Raw genomic sequence first — 16,707 nt, forward strand, 5'->3', positions numbered from 1 at the left:
CTATTCTCCACTCCTAAACGCTGATACGCACCGGAGCTGGAATATTATTATACAAATTTGATGAGATCAAAAAGTGTCTAACGACCCAGCACACTCCCCCACAAACAGGCACTCAGGACTGGCTGCCCCTCCTCTAGACCCATTCTGTCCTGCCACCGAAAACTAGTTTCATAATCTAAACTACGGTATGCATTTCATAGAATCTGCATTTTTCCAGTTTGAGCCTAAGGACGTGTCCGAAAGATGCTCTGAGCAAAAATCCACTATTTTGCAGAATATGCTGCTTATTCTGCAACAAATCGGAAACATGTCCATTTACCTATTTTGATTCAGCGTTAAAACGTATTTTAAGAGGTTCAAGCTTAGTCGAGCTAAATAATAAACAAATTGTAAATTTACCTACTTGACTGTGTTCTAGTTCTTCTCAAAGCTATTTTTGGTATTATTTGGCATTACGCATCAGCTATTATTGAGAAACAGTTACAAAATAGGCTAAAACCAACCAACCTACTGAACTTTCGTTTATATGCTAGAGCCATATAGCTTAGAGACATAAGAAGTGGGGGGTCTGGAAAATAGATAGACTGTAAGCTACTCTGATAATAAAATAAACACAACTTTTCTGTGTTTCGTGAAGTAAAAAGTTTATTTTGAAGCGTCTATTTTAGAAGAGGGTCTTAAGAAGACTGTGAATGAGTGAGCAAAAGAAAACTGACATTTCTTTTGTCAAATTGTTGCATTTGACTATTTCAGTATAAAAAAAATGTCTTTTTTAAATCTTTAGAATTTTTTTTAAGTGTCAATTACAATATGGGAACGATGCGATGTAGGATTTTCAAATACTTTCCTGTAATTTTTTAACGGGAAAATAAACTGTAAGTCACAAGTTTATCAAATAAGTTCTTTTCTTCAAAAAATCCAGCACAAAATCCTATACTTTCACTAGTCTTTTGGCTAGCTAAATTCTTCAGAATATGCAACCAATTATCCTAGTCCGAATGAAAAATCCAACGAAAACCCAACAAATCCAACTGTTAACCTGCCGAAGGACCGAGGGCGACAGTTTGCGAGGGCGAAAGTACCAAATTACCAGAAAAAAGCTAGTATATATATATATATATATATATATATATATATATATATATATATATATATATATATATATATATATATATATATATATATATATATATCTATGTATATAAAAATAAGTTGTCTGTGTGTGTGTCGACTGACGTCATGTTTGTCGACTGACGTCATTATAAGGATTGAGCTGTATGCGTCATGAAGTTGTTTGTCGACTGACGTCATGTTTGTCAACTGATGAAATTACATACCGGGACACCGGGACACAAATGACGACCGGGACACAGGGAATATAAATGACGACCGGGAACCTCAAAGAGAAATTACAGACTGGGACACACGGACACAAATCACGACAGGGACACAGGGACATAACTACAACGGGGACGCCGGGGGCACAGGGGGGATATATAAATGACGACCGGGACACAGGGATTGTTCGAATAGAAATTACAGACCGGGACACAAATGACGACCGGGAAACCGGGACACAGGGAATATAAATGACGACCAGGACACTCAAAGAGAAATTACAAATTGTGATACCGGGACACAAATGACGACCGGGACACAGGGAATATAAATGACGACCGGGACACAGGGACACATCATTAGAATAATGAGGTATAGATCTGAATACGGATTGTTTTTCCCATGGACAATTATATGTTGCATGTTCAAGAGTCAGTAAACCTGACAATCTATTAATATGCACAGACAATGGGACAGCGAAGAATGTTGTATGTTCGCATGTTTTTCGTAGTTAAAAACATATATATATATATATATATATATATATATACTAGCTGTTGGGGTGGCGCTTCGCGCCACCCCAACACCTAGTTGGTGGGGCGCTTCGCGCCCCCCCAAGCCCCCCCGCGCGCGTAAGTCGTTACGTATATATATATATATATATATATATATATATATATATATATATATATATATATATATATATATATATATATATATATATATATATATATATATATCTCTATTAACAGGTCGGACACAGGGACACAACTACAATGGTGCGTAACTAATATTGCGCGTAACGACTTACGCGCGTAAGTCGTATTATTATTCTATTATTATATATTCTATATTATTCGTATTATTATGCGTATTATTCTATATATATAAAAATAAGTTGTCTTTGGGTTATGTCTGTTACACTATGTCTGTTACGCCAGATTATATCTTCTACATATAAGTTGTATGTATTTTTGTGTTGAGGGTTTGCATATGACGTCTGAAAAGTAAAGAAGAAAAAGAAAACTGAAAAAAGAAAAATGGTAAAAAACTAAAAAAAACTAAAAAGAAAAAACTAAAAAAAAACTAAAAAATAAAAAAAATTAAAAAAAGAAAAAATGTAAAAAAAAAATAAAAAGGTAAAAAACTAAAAAGAAAAAAAAGAAAAAGAAAAAAAGAAAAAAAGCTAAAAAACTAAAAAAAGAAAAAACTAAAAAAACTGGGAATTGGACAAATATTTCAATATATTTTGACAAAAGATTAAGGTAATTCGAAAACCTTAAAACAGATACCCAAAATTTGAGGTTTATTATAAATTGTTGGAGCTTTAGCTTGCTTGGCACGTAAAGACTTTTCCAAGTGTCAATGTTAGAATGAACATTGACAAATTGAAGAAAACAAATCAATGAAAAGAAGAAACTTAAAAAAGAAAAACTAAAAAAGAAAAAAACTAAGAAAAGAAAAAACTAAAAAAGAAAAAAAAACTGAAAAAGAAACTGTATCTATCTATATATAAAACTGTATCTGGTATATATAACCAGGACACAGGGACACACCTACAACGGGGACGCCGGGGGCACAGGGGGATATATAAATGACGACGGGGACACAGGGAATGTTCGATTAGCAATCACCATCAACAAAGCTCAAGGGCAATCGTTAGAAAAATGCGGCATAGATCTGAATCCGGATTGTTTTCCCATGGACAATTATTATGTTGCATGTTCAAGAGTTGGTAAACCTGCCAATCTATTTATATGGACAGACAATGGGACAGCAAAGAATGTTGTATATTCGCAAGTTTTACGTAGTTAAATATATATATATATATATATATATATATATATATATATATATATATATATATATATATATATATATATATATATATATATATATATATATATATACTCACAGGTGGGACACAGGGACACAACTACAATGGCGCGTAATGACTTACGCGCGCGGGGGGGCCTGGGGGGGGTTGCGAAGCGCCCCCACCAACTAGGTTTTGGGGTGGCGCGAAGCGCCACCCCAACAGCTAGTATATATATATATATATATATATATATATATATATATATATATATATATATATATATATATATATATATATATATATATATATATATATATATATATATCACGAAAAGAGAAATTACCAATGCAACAGCACAAACACTTAAAAAAAAAAAAAAAAAGACAGAAGGAGGAAAGGAAGACTGTTTTCCTAAATTAGTGATTAATATAGACCAGCACTTGAACGAGGCCTTAACCCTACTCATCCATACAATTACATAGGTCAAACAGCATAGCCAAACACAATCAACCATAAAGAATAATCCATGGACAGGCAGTCATGTCGTCAATAAGTATAAGTCGTCATTTACCAAACAATAGAAAAAATAATAAAGACAAATAATTCAGAGGCAACAACCCAACACAAGGGCTCATCAGGAGAATACACTGGCCTATAGGGTTTCGCCACTTTAAATTCTCTACCCAGCCAAGCGTTGTGGCTACCACAGAATATCCATGGTATCCCCGTGTCAGGTATCACCCCCAAAATACATGCCTATGAAAAAAAAACAGCAAATGTAAAACAACCAAGTAACTCCAAAACAAGCTTATCCTGTTAATGTATCCCTCTTTTTAGCACCAATAGGTAAACTAAATATGATAAAATTTACCAAATAAAAAATATTAACTCATTGCAAAAAAAAAATTAATGAACTAAACAATTATAGAATTCATCTTTACCATGTGGCTATTTTTTAAAAAAAAATCCGCTCTATTAGAAACACAATTCAAAATAAATGGCGCTGCATCATCATTTGTCGAACCTCCGAAATCACTTGAAAATTTCTTTAAGTATTTCCAGATAATTCTTTTGATATTTATTTAAAAGTTCGTTATAATGAAAACTAAATTTTTTAAAGGGCAGTTCAGAAGGCAACTACATACATGTATGACCGTGCTTCTGCTGATATCCAAATTTCTTTTCTTTTAAAAACCAAAGAAGTTAATCTTCAGCCATATTATCCTATGTTTTCAGTGAAGCCCGTAATCAGGCAAAAATTCTTATAGTGCGAAATACTACTCTTTACCTTGGATAATTTCCACGATTTTTAAGGTTAAATCTCGCTTTTCATGTCAGTTCGAAAAATAGCATTTCTATATAAATTGGCCAAGGAATTATGCGGAATTTAAACTACTAAATGTTAATATCTTTTAGGAACAGGAGGGTTTTGAGCTTCTTGATTCCTATATTGAAAATCATCACATGTATTGCCGATATAAAAGGCCTAAAGTCGTATCAGTAGACGGAAGAAGTTTTGATTTGGCCGACAATTGGTATGTTCTTCTCGCCACCGGAAAAGCCACTGAAGGTACATCTTGACTCTTGTCATTTCTTCCAGTTTCTATTCTTTGAACAGTTTCATAAAAATAATTGGGCGATTCCTTTGCCATGTCTGCGATTTTTCTTTTTATTCATAAAAAAATGGCAAATAATATTCCTTACTTTGTTTTCATTTTAGGACAAAAAATGACTTTCGTCCAGTAAACTTGGCAGATCACTTGGCAGAAAAATTTCCTAGAATTTGTTTTTGCTTGTATATTTATTTGAGTGTTACATAAAAAAAAGTTAGCTGATTTGGCATGGGAACGAATAAACTTTTAAAACTTGATTGTCTCTTCATCTGGCAAAAATATAAAACTTGCCTCTGAAATAGCCTATAATGTAGCATAAATCTTATTTTGTGGTATCTTTAGAAATAATTAATTTTATTGGCATCTATGAGGTATCCATGTACAGGGGCTGATTCATTACGGGCGTGTGCGTGTTAGGGGGGTATTTGTGGTGAATATTCGTGCAAGTGGGGAATTCTATGCTAACGATTTGAGTGATCTTGGATTGCGTGGTTAGGAGTTGAGTGGGAACCCTCGAATAAGTATGAAAACAGTCTAGTGCGGTTAAGAAGTCCGATATTTTAGTGTAGCTGTGGACATAACCTAACCTCTTCACAAGTTACTTTCGGGAAAAATTTTGTCCTTTGGTTTCGAAAAAAAATTATTCTTTGCGACGTTTTATTCGTATGTGCTTTGAGCAACGGTGCCCCGTAATTCTTTCCCTTCACGCACTGTCTATAAGGTAGTGATTAAAAAATTGTTTTTCTCTACCTGTCTTAATTTGAAAATAAAATTGCATCAAAATTTTCGTTAATGTCTTAGCTTTAAATTAGTTAATTTTTAACTACTTCTCAGGTCCTAAGAACTTTTTCTTTAATTTCAGGTAATATTATTTCACATTTTCTGGGCGGATCCGTTTCCCATTCATCTGTGCCTATGAACCTAAACCAGTATCGAACATCGAGGAGTTGGCATGAAGAACTTTCGCTTTTTGAAGTGTACAGTGATTGCGGGGTTGGAAAGGGCTGTTTTGGGATACCAAAAAACTGTGAGGCAAATCATAGTTGCAAAGTTTTGATGACGCACAGGAAAGATGACTCTGCTGGATATGAATTCGAAGTCTTGGGTGTCTTAAATCAGCCTGACAACTCATATATTGCCGTTGGTCTGTCTTTTGATGCTGTAATGGTAAAGAGAAGAAATTTTTTATTTAAATAGATCAAATTTACATTATTACTCTTTATTCATTAATCGCTCACAAGGATTTGACCCTACAAAAAGAAAGAAAAAGAAAGAAAAGAAAAACAGTTCGAAGAACTAAATAAATAACTAAGAACAGATTATAATTGAACAGATTTAATATATATATATATATATATATATATATATATATATATATATATATATATAAATATATATATATATATATATATATATATATATATATATATATATATATATATATATATATATATATATATATATATATATATATATATATATATATCTGATCTTAAGAAAAGAGACAAATAAGGAAGAAGATAACATAAAGGAAATTTCAAAAACAGCGAATTGCTGAAGAAAATTAATTGAATGAGAAAAGTAAAAATGAAACCAACAATATAAGAGTCCTAAAGTTGTTACTTCACACCAGTACAGCTAAGGCTTAGCAAGTTGTTTTATCAAATACAAACAACATGGATATTATCAGATAATTTAATATTTAAGTTTTGTTCATCTTACAATAAACAATAACTCAAGCATGCTTAAGGATATCTGGAAAATCCGATAATCTAATGAAAGATTCACATGTTTTGTCAGGAGAGAAATTAAGGAAGGAAGAATAAGTAGTAATAGAATTGGGGCCAGACGTCGACGAATTTTTAATTGATCTTAGTGATCCTATTTTAGGTTAGCAATCTTAGTAAATTCCATATCTGATTCTGGCCCAGATAATTGACAAGCACGTAGAAATTTTTAAGATCTTCTATTCTTTGGAAAGAGACTGAATAGTATTTACCTTTATTACTTTTATAAGTTCAGGGTAATGACAATTATACTCAACTAGATAGAATTTATTGGGTAGAACAACAATTATAAGCTTTTTGTTGTTGTTAATCCTTTTTAACAAATAAATGAAATCGATTTATCTAAAGCTCGCTGTCGAACAAAAATATTTAAAATAGAGTAAAAACAGGAAGTTTATTTTTTAATTTCGTTGGTTTCTCATGCAGGTTATAGAAAATGTCATTTATCATGATTCATTATTTTAATTATTGTGTAATAAGACAACTAACTAAATAAGTGACATCAGTGTTTTTTTTTTCTTTTTCCGCATAACGTGACCGATTTGGAATAAATCTGTCCAACTTAAAGATATCGAATACTTTCTTAAAAATAATAAAACCGTTGGTTTAACGATCCTTTTTTTTCAAACAGTATTTAGGGTAGAAACTTCAACCGGGCAATCTTGCAATCTTTACAATCAATCTTACTACATTTATTTTCTGAAAATTAATTTTTTCATGACTGTGGATATGTGTAAGCTCTTCTGAAACATTGTATATTGACAAAGCCACTTTTCAAAATAACGAAGTCTGTACCAGTTTTTCTTAATATTATTGTTTTAATTAATATTTCCAGGAGGCCGAGCCTCACTCGGTGAAAAAATACAGCTTGATAAATAACTTTCACAAAATAATTTAATTTTATTTATGTTATTCGCTGTAGAAAGTAAAACCATTAAGTAAGAAGGCACCTTCTTGGAAACATGGCCTACCACTTTTTCTTTTTACCAAGAAAGAACAAGTAAAATAAAGACGTGTGACATATACAGCCGAGACTGACACCTAATAATGGGGAAATTTGTTCAGAGGTTGCCAATGTCTTGGTAACTACAATTTTTGGTCCAATGTAATAATAACCAATCTATATATATAAAAATAAGTTGTCTGTGTGTGTGTGTGTGTGTCGAGTGACGTCATGTTTGTTGATTGACGAAATTACACACCGGGACATCGGGACACAAATGACGACCGGGACACCGGGACATCTGTATATATAAAAATAAGTTGTCTGTGTGTCTGTGTGTCGAGTGACGTCATGTTTGTGTGTCGACTGACGTCATGTTTGTTGATTGACGAGATTACACACCGGGACATCGGGACACAAATGACGACCGGGACACCGGGATATAGGGAATATAAATGACGACCGGGACACTCAAAGAGAAAGCGACCGGGACACAAGGAATGTGGACACAAATGACGACCGGGACACAGGGAATATAAATGACGACCAGGACAATCAAAGAGAAATTACAGACCGGGACACCGGAACACAAATGACGACCGGGACAAAAATGACGACCGGGACACCGGGACAGGAGGCACAGGGGGATATATAAATGACGACAGGGACACAGGGAATGTTCGATTAGCAATCACCATCATCAAAGCTCAAGGGCAATCATTAGAATAATGAGGTATAGATCTGAATACAGATTGTTTTTCCCATGGACAATTATATGTTGCATGTTCAAGAGTTGGTAAACCTGACAATCTATTTATATGCACAGACAATGGGACAGCCAAGAATGTTGTACATTCGCAAGTTTTACGTAGTTAAAAATATATATATATATATATATATATATATATATATATATATATATATATATATATATATATATATATATATATATATATATATATATATATATATATATATATATATATATATATATATATATATATATATATATATATATATCTATATTCACAGGTGGGACACAGGGACATAACTACAATGGCGTGTAACGACTTGCGCATGCAGGGGGGGGGGGGGCGAAGCGCCCCCACCAACTAGGTGTTGGCTAGCAGCTAACAGCTAGTTAGATATAATAATGAATTAATATTATTAAGAAAATAAGGGTGTGAGACGTGTTGGTATTTGTGACGTCAGTCATATGAGAAATGTTTTTCAAAGATTAAGGCCCTTAACGAATTTTCCCAAAGTTTTTTACCTATCTAGCTCGTTTTTTCACCCACGAAAAATGAATAAATTGTCTTATTGAGATCCACCTTATTAAATGAACAGTAATCACCGAGTGAAGCTCGGTGCCCTGGTATAAAATTGTTATTGTAATTTTTCTGCCGCAGTGCGTGGCATCAAGTGCAAAGTAATTGAGAAACCGATATTCACGTCACACCCATCAAACAGGAATGTTTTTCTCTAAAAGCTCGGGGTCAACTGATGTGTCAACAAAGTTTTAAATATACTCAAGGCTTTCAACCTTCAGGGACCTCTAATTTCAGGTGTTTCATGCATGAAAACTATTAAGGAGGTTGGAAGGGGTGAACTAATTTTTGAAAGGTCGTGACCTATCTAGATCTCTTTTTTTTGTCTTGGGAAATGGTAGTATACCAATTTTCAAAGAAATTACAGCGCCTTTTTCCGAAAAAAAAAAACAATTATTGCCCGTTTAATAAGATAAGAGATAAGATGTTGTAATAAAAAGAGTAGGGTAAACAAACGAGAAAAGGTTCGATGAGTGGAAATAACGGAATTATACAAACTTTTGCCGAGGCCACCGTTCATTTGTCCTCACTGCAAAAGATGAAAAATATAAATAGAAATAAATACGCAACATGAGAAAAAAAAGACAAACCTAAAAAAAGTCATAAAAAGTCGTAAATTCACACTAACTGCAACAGCCGACTGAGGTCTACTTCTCAGTTGCCTTATCATCTTATATTTATATTTGTAATTAGGTTTATTCATTTATTTTCGTTCTATGATAGTAGTTGTGGCTCAGGATAATTTGAAGATTTTTCTGAGACATTGCTATTGAATAGTGCTAGTTGTGGAATAACCATCTAGAACGCGCTTGTCGAATAAGCTAAAATTTATGATTTTAGGGCAACGACTCCGTCACAGAATGCGTTTATCGTGATCAAAATTTTAAAGTTTATCATTCCTACAACGAGCCTTCTTTCAATAATGAAAGACTTCCTGAGTTGGTGAGTTTCCTTACTTTTATCTACTCAAACAAATTTTTGTCTGCTATTATGAATTCAATAAGAACAAACATCTTTTTGTTAGTTTTTTGCTACTAAGGGTAAATTCCAATATTTATACTAGGCTTGTTTTCGGTAATTTTAGCCCTGCAGTAATTTGAGTCTTTTGCATCTTATTTACTAGACATGCTGAAAAGAAATCCTTTTATCTAAAATAATCATTCCTCCATCCATATCTGCACAAAGGAGGGGAATATTCCCTCCACTGATTTTGGTTAGAAGGATCCTCTCTTATAAAGTAAAAATCCGAAAAGTTGTGGCCATGATTTTCTGTGCATAATAATTAAAAAAAACTATATATATATATATATATATATATATATATATATATATATATATATATATATATATATATATATATATATATATATATATATATATATATATATATCCCCCACTCTATTCTTTAAGAAACATTAGTTGAGGCGAAACCACCCACTGCGCTTTTGGTATCCTACATTCTTGGAGAATAGGCGCTTGGATTGACTGCTGTATAGTATAGATCCCAGAGAAAACCAATCTCTCTAGAATTAAAACCAATTTATATTACTTTTCTTATTCAAATTTAGAACTTATTTTTATTCATTTTAGTTGTTGTTTGAATTTCTAACTTTATCTCAAATTTTTATCTTAATCTGAACTTTAAATTTGGATTATATCTTCTTTATCTGTAAATTCAGCTGAGCTTAGCTGTCCTGAATAAAAACCCATACCTTACCTTATATTCACAGTACAGAGCACGTGGTATCGATTTTGAACGACAAAGAACCCTCTCTAGATAAAAATTCTTAAAAAATTAATGGAACAGGCATTTCTTCAGAAATGGTTGATAAGTAATTACTTTATCAGTGCACAGAAAATACTGTACTGGTCTTTTGTGCCCATCCCCCAGGTAAGAACCCTGGCTAATTCTATTGCATGAATCATGTATTCGTTTATATCACTGAAGATACCTTTTTTTGTATATTGTCTGCAGGCAAGTTTCAATGTTTACCAATCCACAGTGTTTTTGTTTTTCATATCTGCTATAACTTTTCCTGTGCCCACAATGTTTACTTTACTCGAAAATTCTTTGTTTGACTCTATTTCCTATTAAAATTAGTATACTGAAGTAATTGAACAGATTTTAGATTTAAATTATATAATGAAATAGCAAGCTTTGGCAAATTGTGAACTGAATCTGTTTTAGTCTCAATCTAGTCTTAACGGTTCCCAGAGTACAGTTAAAGCCAAAATGTATCTACAGCATTCATCTATCATTTTCACAATTTTAATTTCAGGATTATCAAATAAAAGCTTTCGAAACTTCCTGTCTCTTATCTTTTTCAGTTTTCCATAAGATTAGAGGTGAAGTTGGAAAGAATTATTCTACGATGACAATTACGTAATCGATTATGGAATCGTAATTACGTATTCTCGAAGTTTCTTTAAATCTTTTTCTGAAATTCTGGTTTTGCCCCTCGTCTGTCTAAAAATTTGGGCAGATTCACTGGGAAAGAAATTTCTTGAGTTGGATGCCACATATATGGCTATCCACACTGCTTTAGTGACTGGTCTTAATATATAAAAAAAAAGAGCTAAAAGTCTCTTTTTGATGCATTTTAGTTCAATTACATTATTGCTTGCCGGCAATCTCATGCAATCCTGTTACTTCATTGTCCAGTTGCCCCAAACATCTTTTCGTGTAAGCTTCTTCGAGCTTGAAGTAATCTATTTTTCTTATTAGTATGTTTTACCAATGCTTTGTTTTATCCATTTTCAAAACCTTTCATATGCAGAATTACTGAGAATCACCTAATTATTTGTCAATATCAGGTTAACCCTAATGCTAAGCTGACTAGGGCTAGCCCAAAATAAAGTGAGACAGTAAATTATTCCCTCGTCACTATTGTGCATATCGAAAGCTTTACATAAAAATGAATATGAATTCCTTTTCGGGAATACTGTGGTCTAAGATAAACTCTTTCTGTGAGACAGGTACCAAGGATATTGACAGCCAAGATTCCGACTGGGTCAGCTAACGCACCGAATGAGGTCCGTTGAAATTATATTATCGCTTAATCAAGATTTAAAATATGTTAAATAGAGGTGAAATTGTATAACTATTGACAAATTTCTGATCTATAGTAATTTAATCTACCTAAATCACTTAATGTTTTATACAGAATTATTTAATTGTTTATTTACCTTGCCACCTTATGAATAAATTGAAAACTTGTCTAGACTCTTGCGCTTCTTAGTTTCTTCGAGTTTCTATTTTCGAGTTTCTTAGTTTCTATCTTCGGAGTCATTTGGAGTTCAGAGATCTGTAACAATCTGGCTATACAGTTTGTTTTCTATTTTAAAAATAGGAGCAAGTTGGTCTTCAGTTATTGGATTCTAAGCTTCTGGACGGCTATATGTACTGCAAATTTAGACGTGATGCCCTACACATGAATAATGGTGCAGAATTTGATCTCACAAAGCCTTGGTATATACTGTTAGCATCTTCGACTGCCGCTGCTGGTGAGTTTCACTGGTCTAGTTTTTTGGGATAATTGGAGCCCCTTCTCTCGTTAGTAGCTTAATACTGCAATACATCCTTTTACAACAGAGGTACTGTTATGGTGGCTGTTTTCCCTTATCTAGTGGGTATTTCTAGTGGGTGAGCCCAGGGGTCATAATTTACAGATTTTGCATTTCACATTTTCTTATCGCTCTGCTCCAGGAAACCGGTTTAAAGGAACTTGATGCCCTGTGGTGGTCTTAGTAGTATTTTATCTTTTCCCGTTACAAGTGCCGCTTTCTAGATAAAATATTTAAACTTATAACCAGTCAATGAAAAACAATAGGAGTCGTAGAAACATTTTCCATTAAAATGCTGTCCTGCATAATCAATAATATTTTCAAGAAACAATTCAGGATTTTTCATGATAAGCCTCCTAAAACCTTCTGTTTTTGTGATTTTTTTTATAAATTAACGTTTTACAATGATTCCAAATGTTCCTGTTGGAATTCTTTCGCGCTTGTTTGCGACTATACCACTTGTAATGTAACGCAGTGTTGTCTTTATTCATTTTATCTCCATTTATAACTTATTACTTTGCATCTGCTATTAAAATTTAGTGAATCAAGATAATGTCACTTTCAACATATGAATCAAAAATGTTATGAATATACTGCTTAGTCTGAAAGTGCATTTTAGCCACCGGTAACCAGTTTATTTGCGGTCACTTTTGGCTGACCTGCGATCAAAGAGTTTTATACTCTGTCGGTCAACACGAGTCATCAAAAAATTATTTAGGGTGAATTATAAGTTGGACACAGGATCCAAACAATCAAACATAACCAATTATTGTGTTCTTGAATGAAGGAATAAATCCAAGAAAGTTGCAAATATCACATCACAAAAAGGGCTCTGTGGTGATCTCCACGATTTTCTTGTATTTCAGTTTTCTAAAATATCAATAAAGTTTTCCGATATTGTATGGATCTAACAGACGAACATTTCTGTTTATAAAACTAATTTTTGAGAATTTCAGAAAGAGTCTGAAACCCTTCAAGTATGATGGATCAAACTCTCTAATAAAAAAGTCCACTCGGTCTTTACTATATCCCTAATCCCTAAGGAATAATCCCTATATCCCTAAGGAAACAAGCAAACCATCTATAGTTAACCTTCAAATTAATCTGCTATTTCGATTAATGCGGCATTTGTTTAGGATGGGCAATAGCGAATAAATATATCTGAGTTTCTTTGTAGATATTTATTGCTTAGCCTTGTCTGAAAGAAACATGCTAAACGAATATGAGTAGTACCATTAGATTCCTTATTTTATGTTATTTACAAATATCATAATCATTTTTCCAACAATGCAACCCACTTTCTTCCTCTGATGGTTCTAGATATAGTGGAGAGAGGGGGAGAATAAACGCATCATGAATTTTTTTATATTCATTTTTGTTATGTTTTTACGAGTCGGACAAACATTTTGGGGAGGGGCCTTGATCACAGGTACTCAGTTTAAACGGGTTTTATGGTTTTATGGTTTTGGCTTGAGGAAACTTAGATTCGCCTGAGTGAGAAATTTAGAATTGTAAATATAAATGTTATTTGACTTAGTAAAATATAAGTAGGATGTTCCCAGTATATTGGGGTCTAGTGGCAGAACCTTCCTTAAGAGAACTAGGATGGATCCTTGTCTTTTTGTAATCGTAATGGAAAAAATCATTCTTACCGCATGCTTCCGAAACGACTGCAAGCTGTTCTTGGACGCTCTTGGTGCCTCTAGAGGTATAGGGGGCTCTAAGCTCTAAGTCAAAGTTGAGAAACAACCCTGCGAGTAGCTTTTAGCATTAGTAGTAATATTCGTGCGACTCGCTTACCTAAATCCTCTTTTTGTTCACTTTTCAGACAATGTGCTGTCACACTATGGCTATTTTGCTGACCATACAGATGAACCTGTAGTGTTTGGTGATACTGGCACTTCAACCGACTCTGCAACTGAATCTACCATCATTTCCACTCTGCCCAATGAATCGACGATCTCACCAACTGTCACACAACCTCAACTTCTTGAAGTTTATAATGATTGTGGAACTCAAAAAGGTTGTTTTGGGATACCAAAGAAGTGTGAGACAGACAAGAGCTGTGACGTTTTGATGACACATAGGAAAGGTGGCTTTGATGGCTATGAATTTGAAGTCTTGGGTGTATTAAATCAGCCTGACAACTCATATGTCGCAGTTGGTCTTTCCTTTGACGCAGAAATGGTAAACAGACTCTTTAACGACTCTAATAGTTATGAACGACTCTTTTGAGTTATTTGTGATTCAATCTTAGAGCCCTTTTTAAGGCCACCATACTTAAAAAAACGTTTGAAAAAATTCAGCCACACGTAACATTGCTACGAGAATAAGCAGGCGGATCATTTCCTAAAATAAAAAGGCTAATTAATTTTTAATTTATATTTTTAAAACAACAATATATAGTCCAAATATATTCTTCTTTAGGTCGCTGTAAAAAATTATAATCTTCATCTACCCTTAGTTGTTCAGCCATAAATGAATTTAAAATACGATTAAATTCGTAAATTGTAACGGTTAAAAATCTTGAACATCTACGGCTTCGATTCTCCAAAAACTTAGACTGAATTTTCTGTGTGTTTGGTGTCTTATTCTTTGTAAAAATGTTCTGTTCATAGATTGTGAGGCGATCATTTGATTCCAATATACCCATTCTAGTGACGCAACTAGTTATGAAATGTGTCGCTGTCTTTACTCTCTCACCTCAGATTTTTCTTATTACTGCTAGTTTTAATTACATGATGATACTTCGGTATGCTGCTTATGGCTATGAAAAAGAAACTTTTGGTCGCATTCTGAAGTTCAATAATGTTATTTTAAAATTTCAAGGAATAAGGGGAGAAAATAACTTGTTCAGGTTTTAAAAATAAAATTTATATATTTTAAGTTATTTACTAATTATAAACAACGAAACAAGAAACGCCATAATACTGAAATGCTGGGAAACCCATTACACTCAGATCTAGGCTTAAAATGCCAGGCAAGCGTAGGGACTGGTTGGAACTGCGAGATAGTAAATTATAGTGTGTATTAGAAGTGGCATTGGAAGGAAAACCTGACTTTCATTAGACAACAACTATTGTTTTCTTTTTAAGTGTTAGTTCTTCCTGTCAGTACTTTACTGCTCATATCTTTATTTTATTGTTTACTCAGCCACCAACCTGAAATTTAAATCCTCTGTAATTCCGATGCCTCTCTTACCAGATTTCTCCTATGTAATTCCTTAAAAACTACTACTTCTAACAACTCACTGCAGTACTAAGCTGCCTGAGGCCAACATAGCTACGCTTGCTCGCTCCTCCAATCCATTTTATTCGAAGCCTCCTTCTTTAAACCCTCACAAAAGTTTCCACTTCCCTTAAATCTTTTATCCTGCCAACACATTCGGGGAAGGCCCGCTTTTCGTTTGGCATAAACGGTTTGGCAACAAGGACTACATCCACAGAACGTTCCCTAGCCATCTCATCCTTTCTCTCATTATACCCCTAGAAAGCAAGAGTGAACCGCATTTTTCGTACAGCTTACTATTTCGGAAACGGTCCATAAGTCAGGTACCCGAATCAATCCGTAGGCAATTTCTCTGGAAAATATCGTGCTGCTCACATATATCCGTTTTCCCTAATGAATGCCCAGACGAGGATAGGCGGGATATAAAAAAATGGAGCTGTTCCAGTGTTATGAGATGGTATGTAATCCCTGATCCGTCATAAGTTCCTATCCCCGACAGAGAAATCCTGCTTGCGTTACCTCATATTGGCATCAAGGTGGACATTTTACGGGTCTTCCTAACCAAACTATGATGGCTAACAGCGCTGCAGGGTGCTCTTCAGGAATTGCACCCATCGAAGAAATTATACCCTAGTAAACGACACAACATTTGTACTGAACTCTGATGAATGGTTAATTCTTCTAGGTTTCGTTTGTTTTGTTGTCGCTCTCTTCACTCTCTCACCTCAGATTTTTCTTATTAATGCTAGTTTTAGTTACGTGATGATACTTCGGTATACTGCTTATGGCTATGAACAAGAAATTTACCTTCCTAGCTAAGTTATCTATTATGGTTTGCCTCCCCGTAGTAGCACACTATTTTTAGGCATGAATCCCTTAAATAGTGCTACATAAACTGATTTTGAAACAACTCTCTAAAAGTAAAAACATTAATGACTCCATATTCAGATGTTTCTCTTGATAAATAATACCATAAAAAAATACTATCTATTAATTAAGGGGCATGCAGGATTTTTGTTCGGGGAGGAGGATCACACAAACAGACTCTTAAAAACGTATCACAAATTTGTATGTATGTATTTTTGTA

The 16,707-nt window shown here is 33.8% G+C and overlaps 1 protein-coding gene across 1 annotated transcript in view; it reads left to right on the forward strand.

The window, feature by feature from the left end:
• LOC136028171 (uncharacterized) overlaps positions 1-16,707 on the forward strand; it is a gene marked incomplete in the record, with an annotated part of 66,270 nt that overhangs the window by 26,722 nt on the left and 22,841 nt on the right. Inside the window, 5 exon segments of the mRNA XM_065705860.1 lie at positions 4,574-4,727; positions 5,633-5,937; positions 9,669-9,770; positions 12,179-12,332; positions 14,221-14,579. Coding sequence (XP_065561932.1) covers positions 4,574-4,727; positions 5,633-5,937; positions 9,669-9,770; positions 12,179-12,332; positions 14,221-14,579 — 1,074 coding nt within the window.

This window comes from Artemia franciscana, chromosome 6, assembly GCF_032884065.1.
Source record: "Artemia franciscana chromosome 6, ASM3288406v1, whole genome shotgun sequence".
In the NCBI taxonomy this organism is placed as follows: Eukaryota; Metazoa; Arthropoda; class Branchiopoda; order Anostraca; family Artemiidae; genus Artemia; species Artemia franciscana.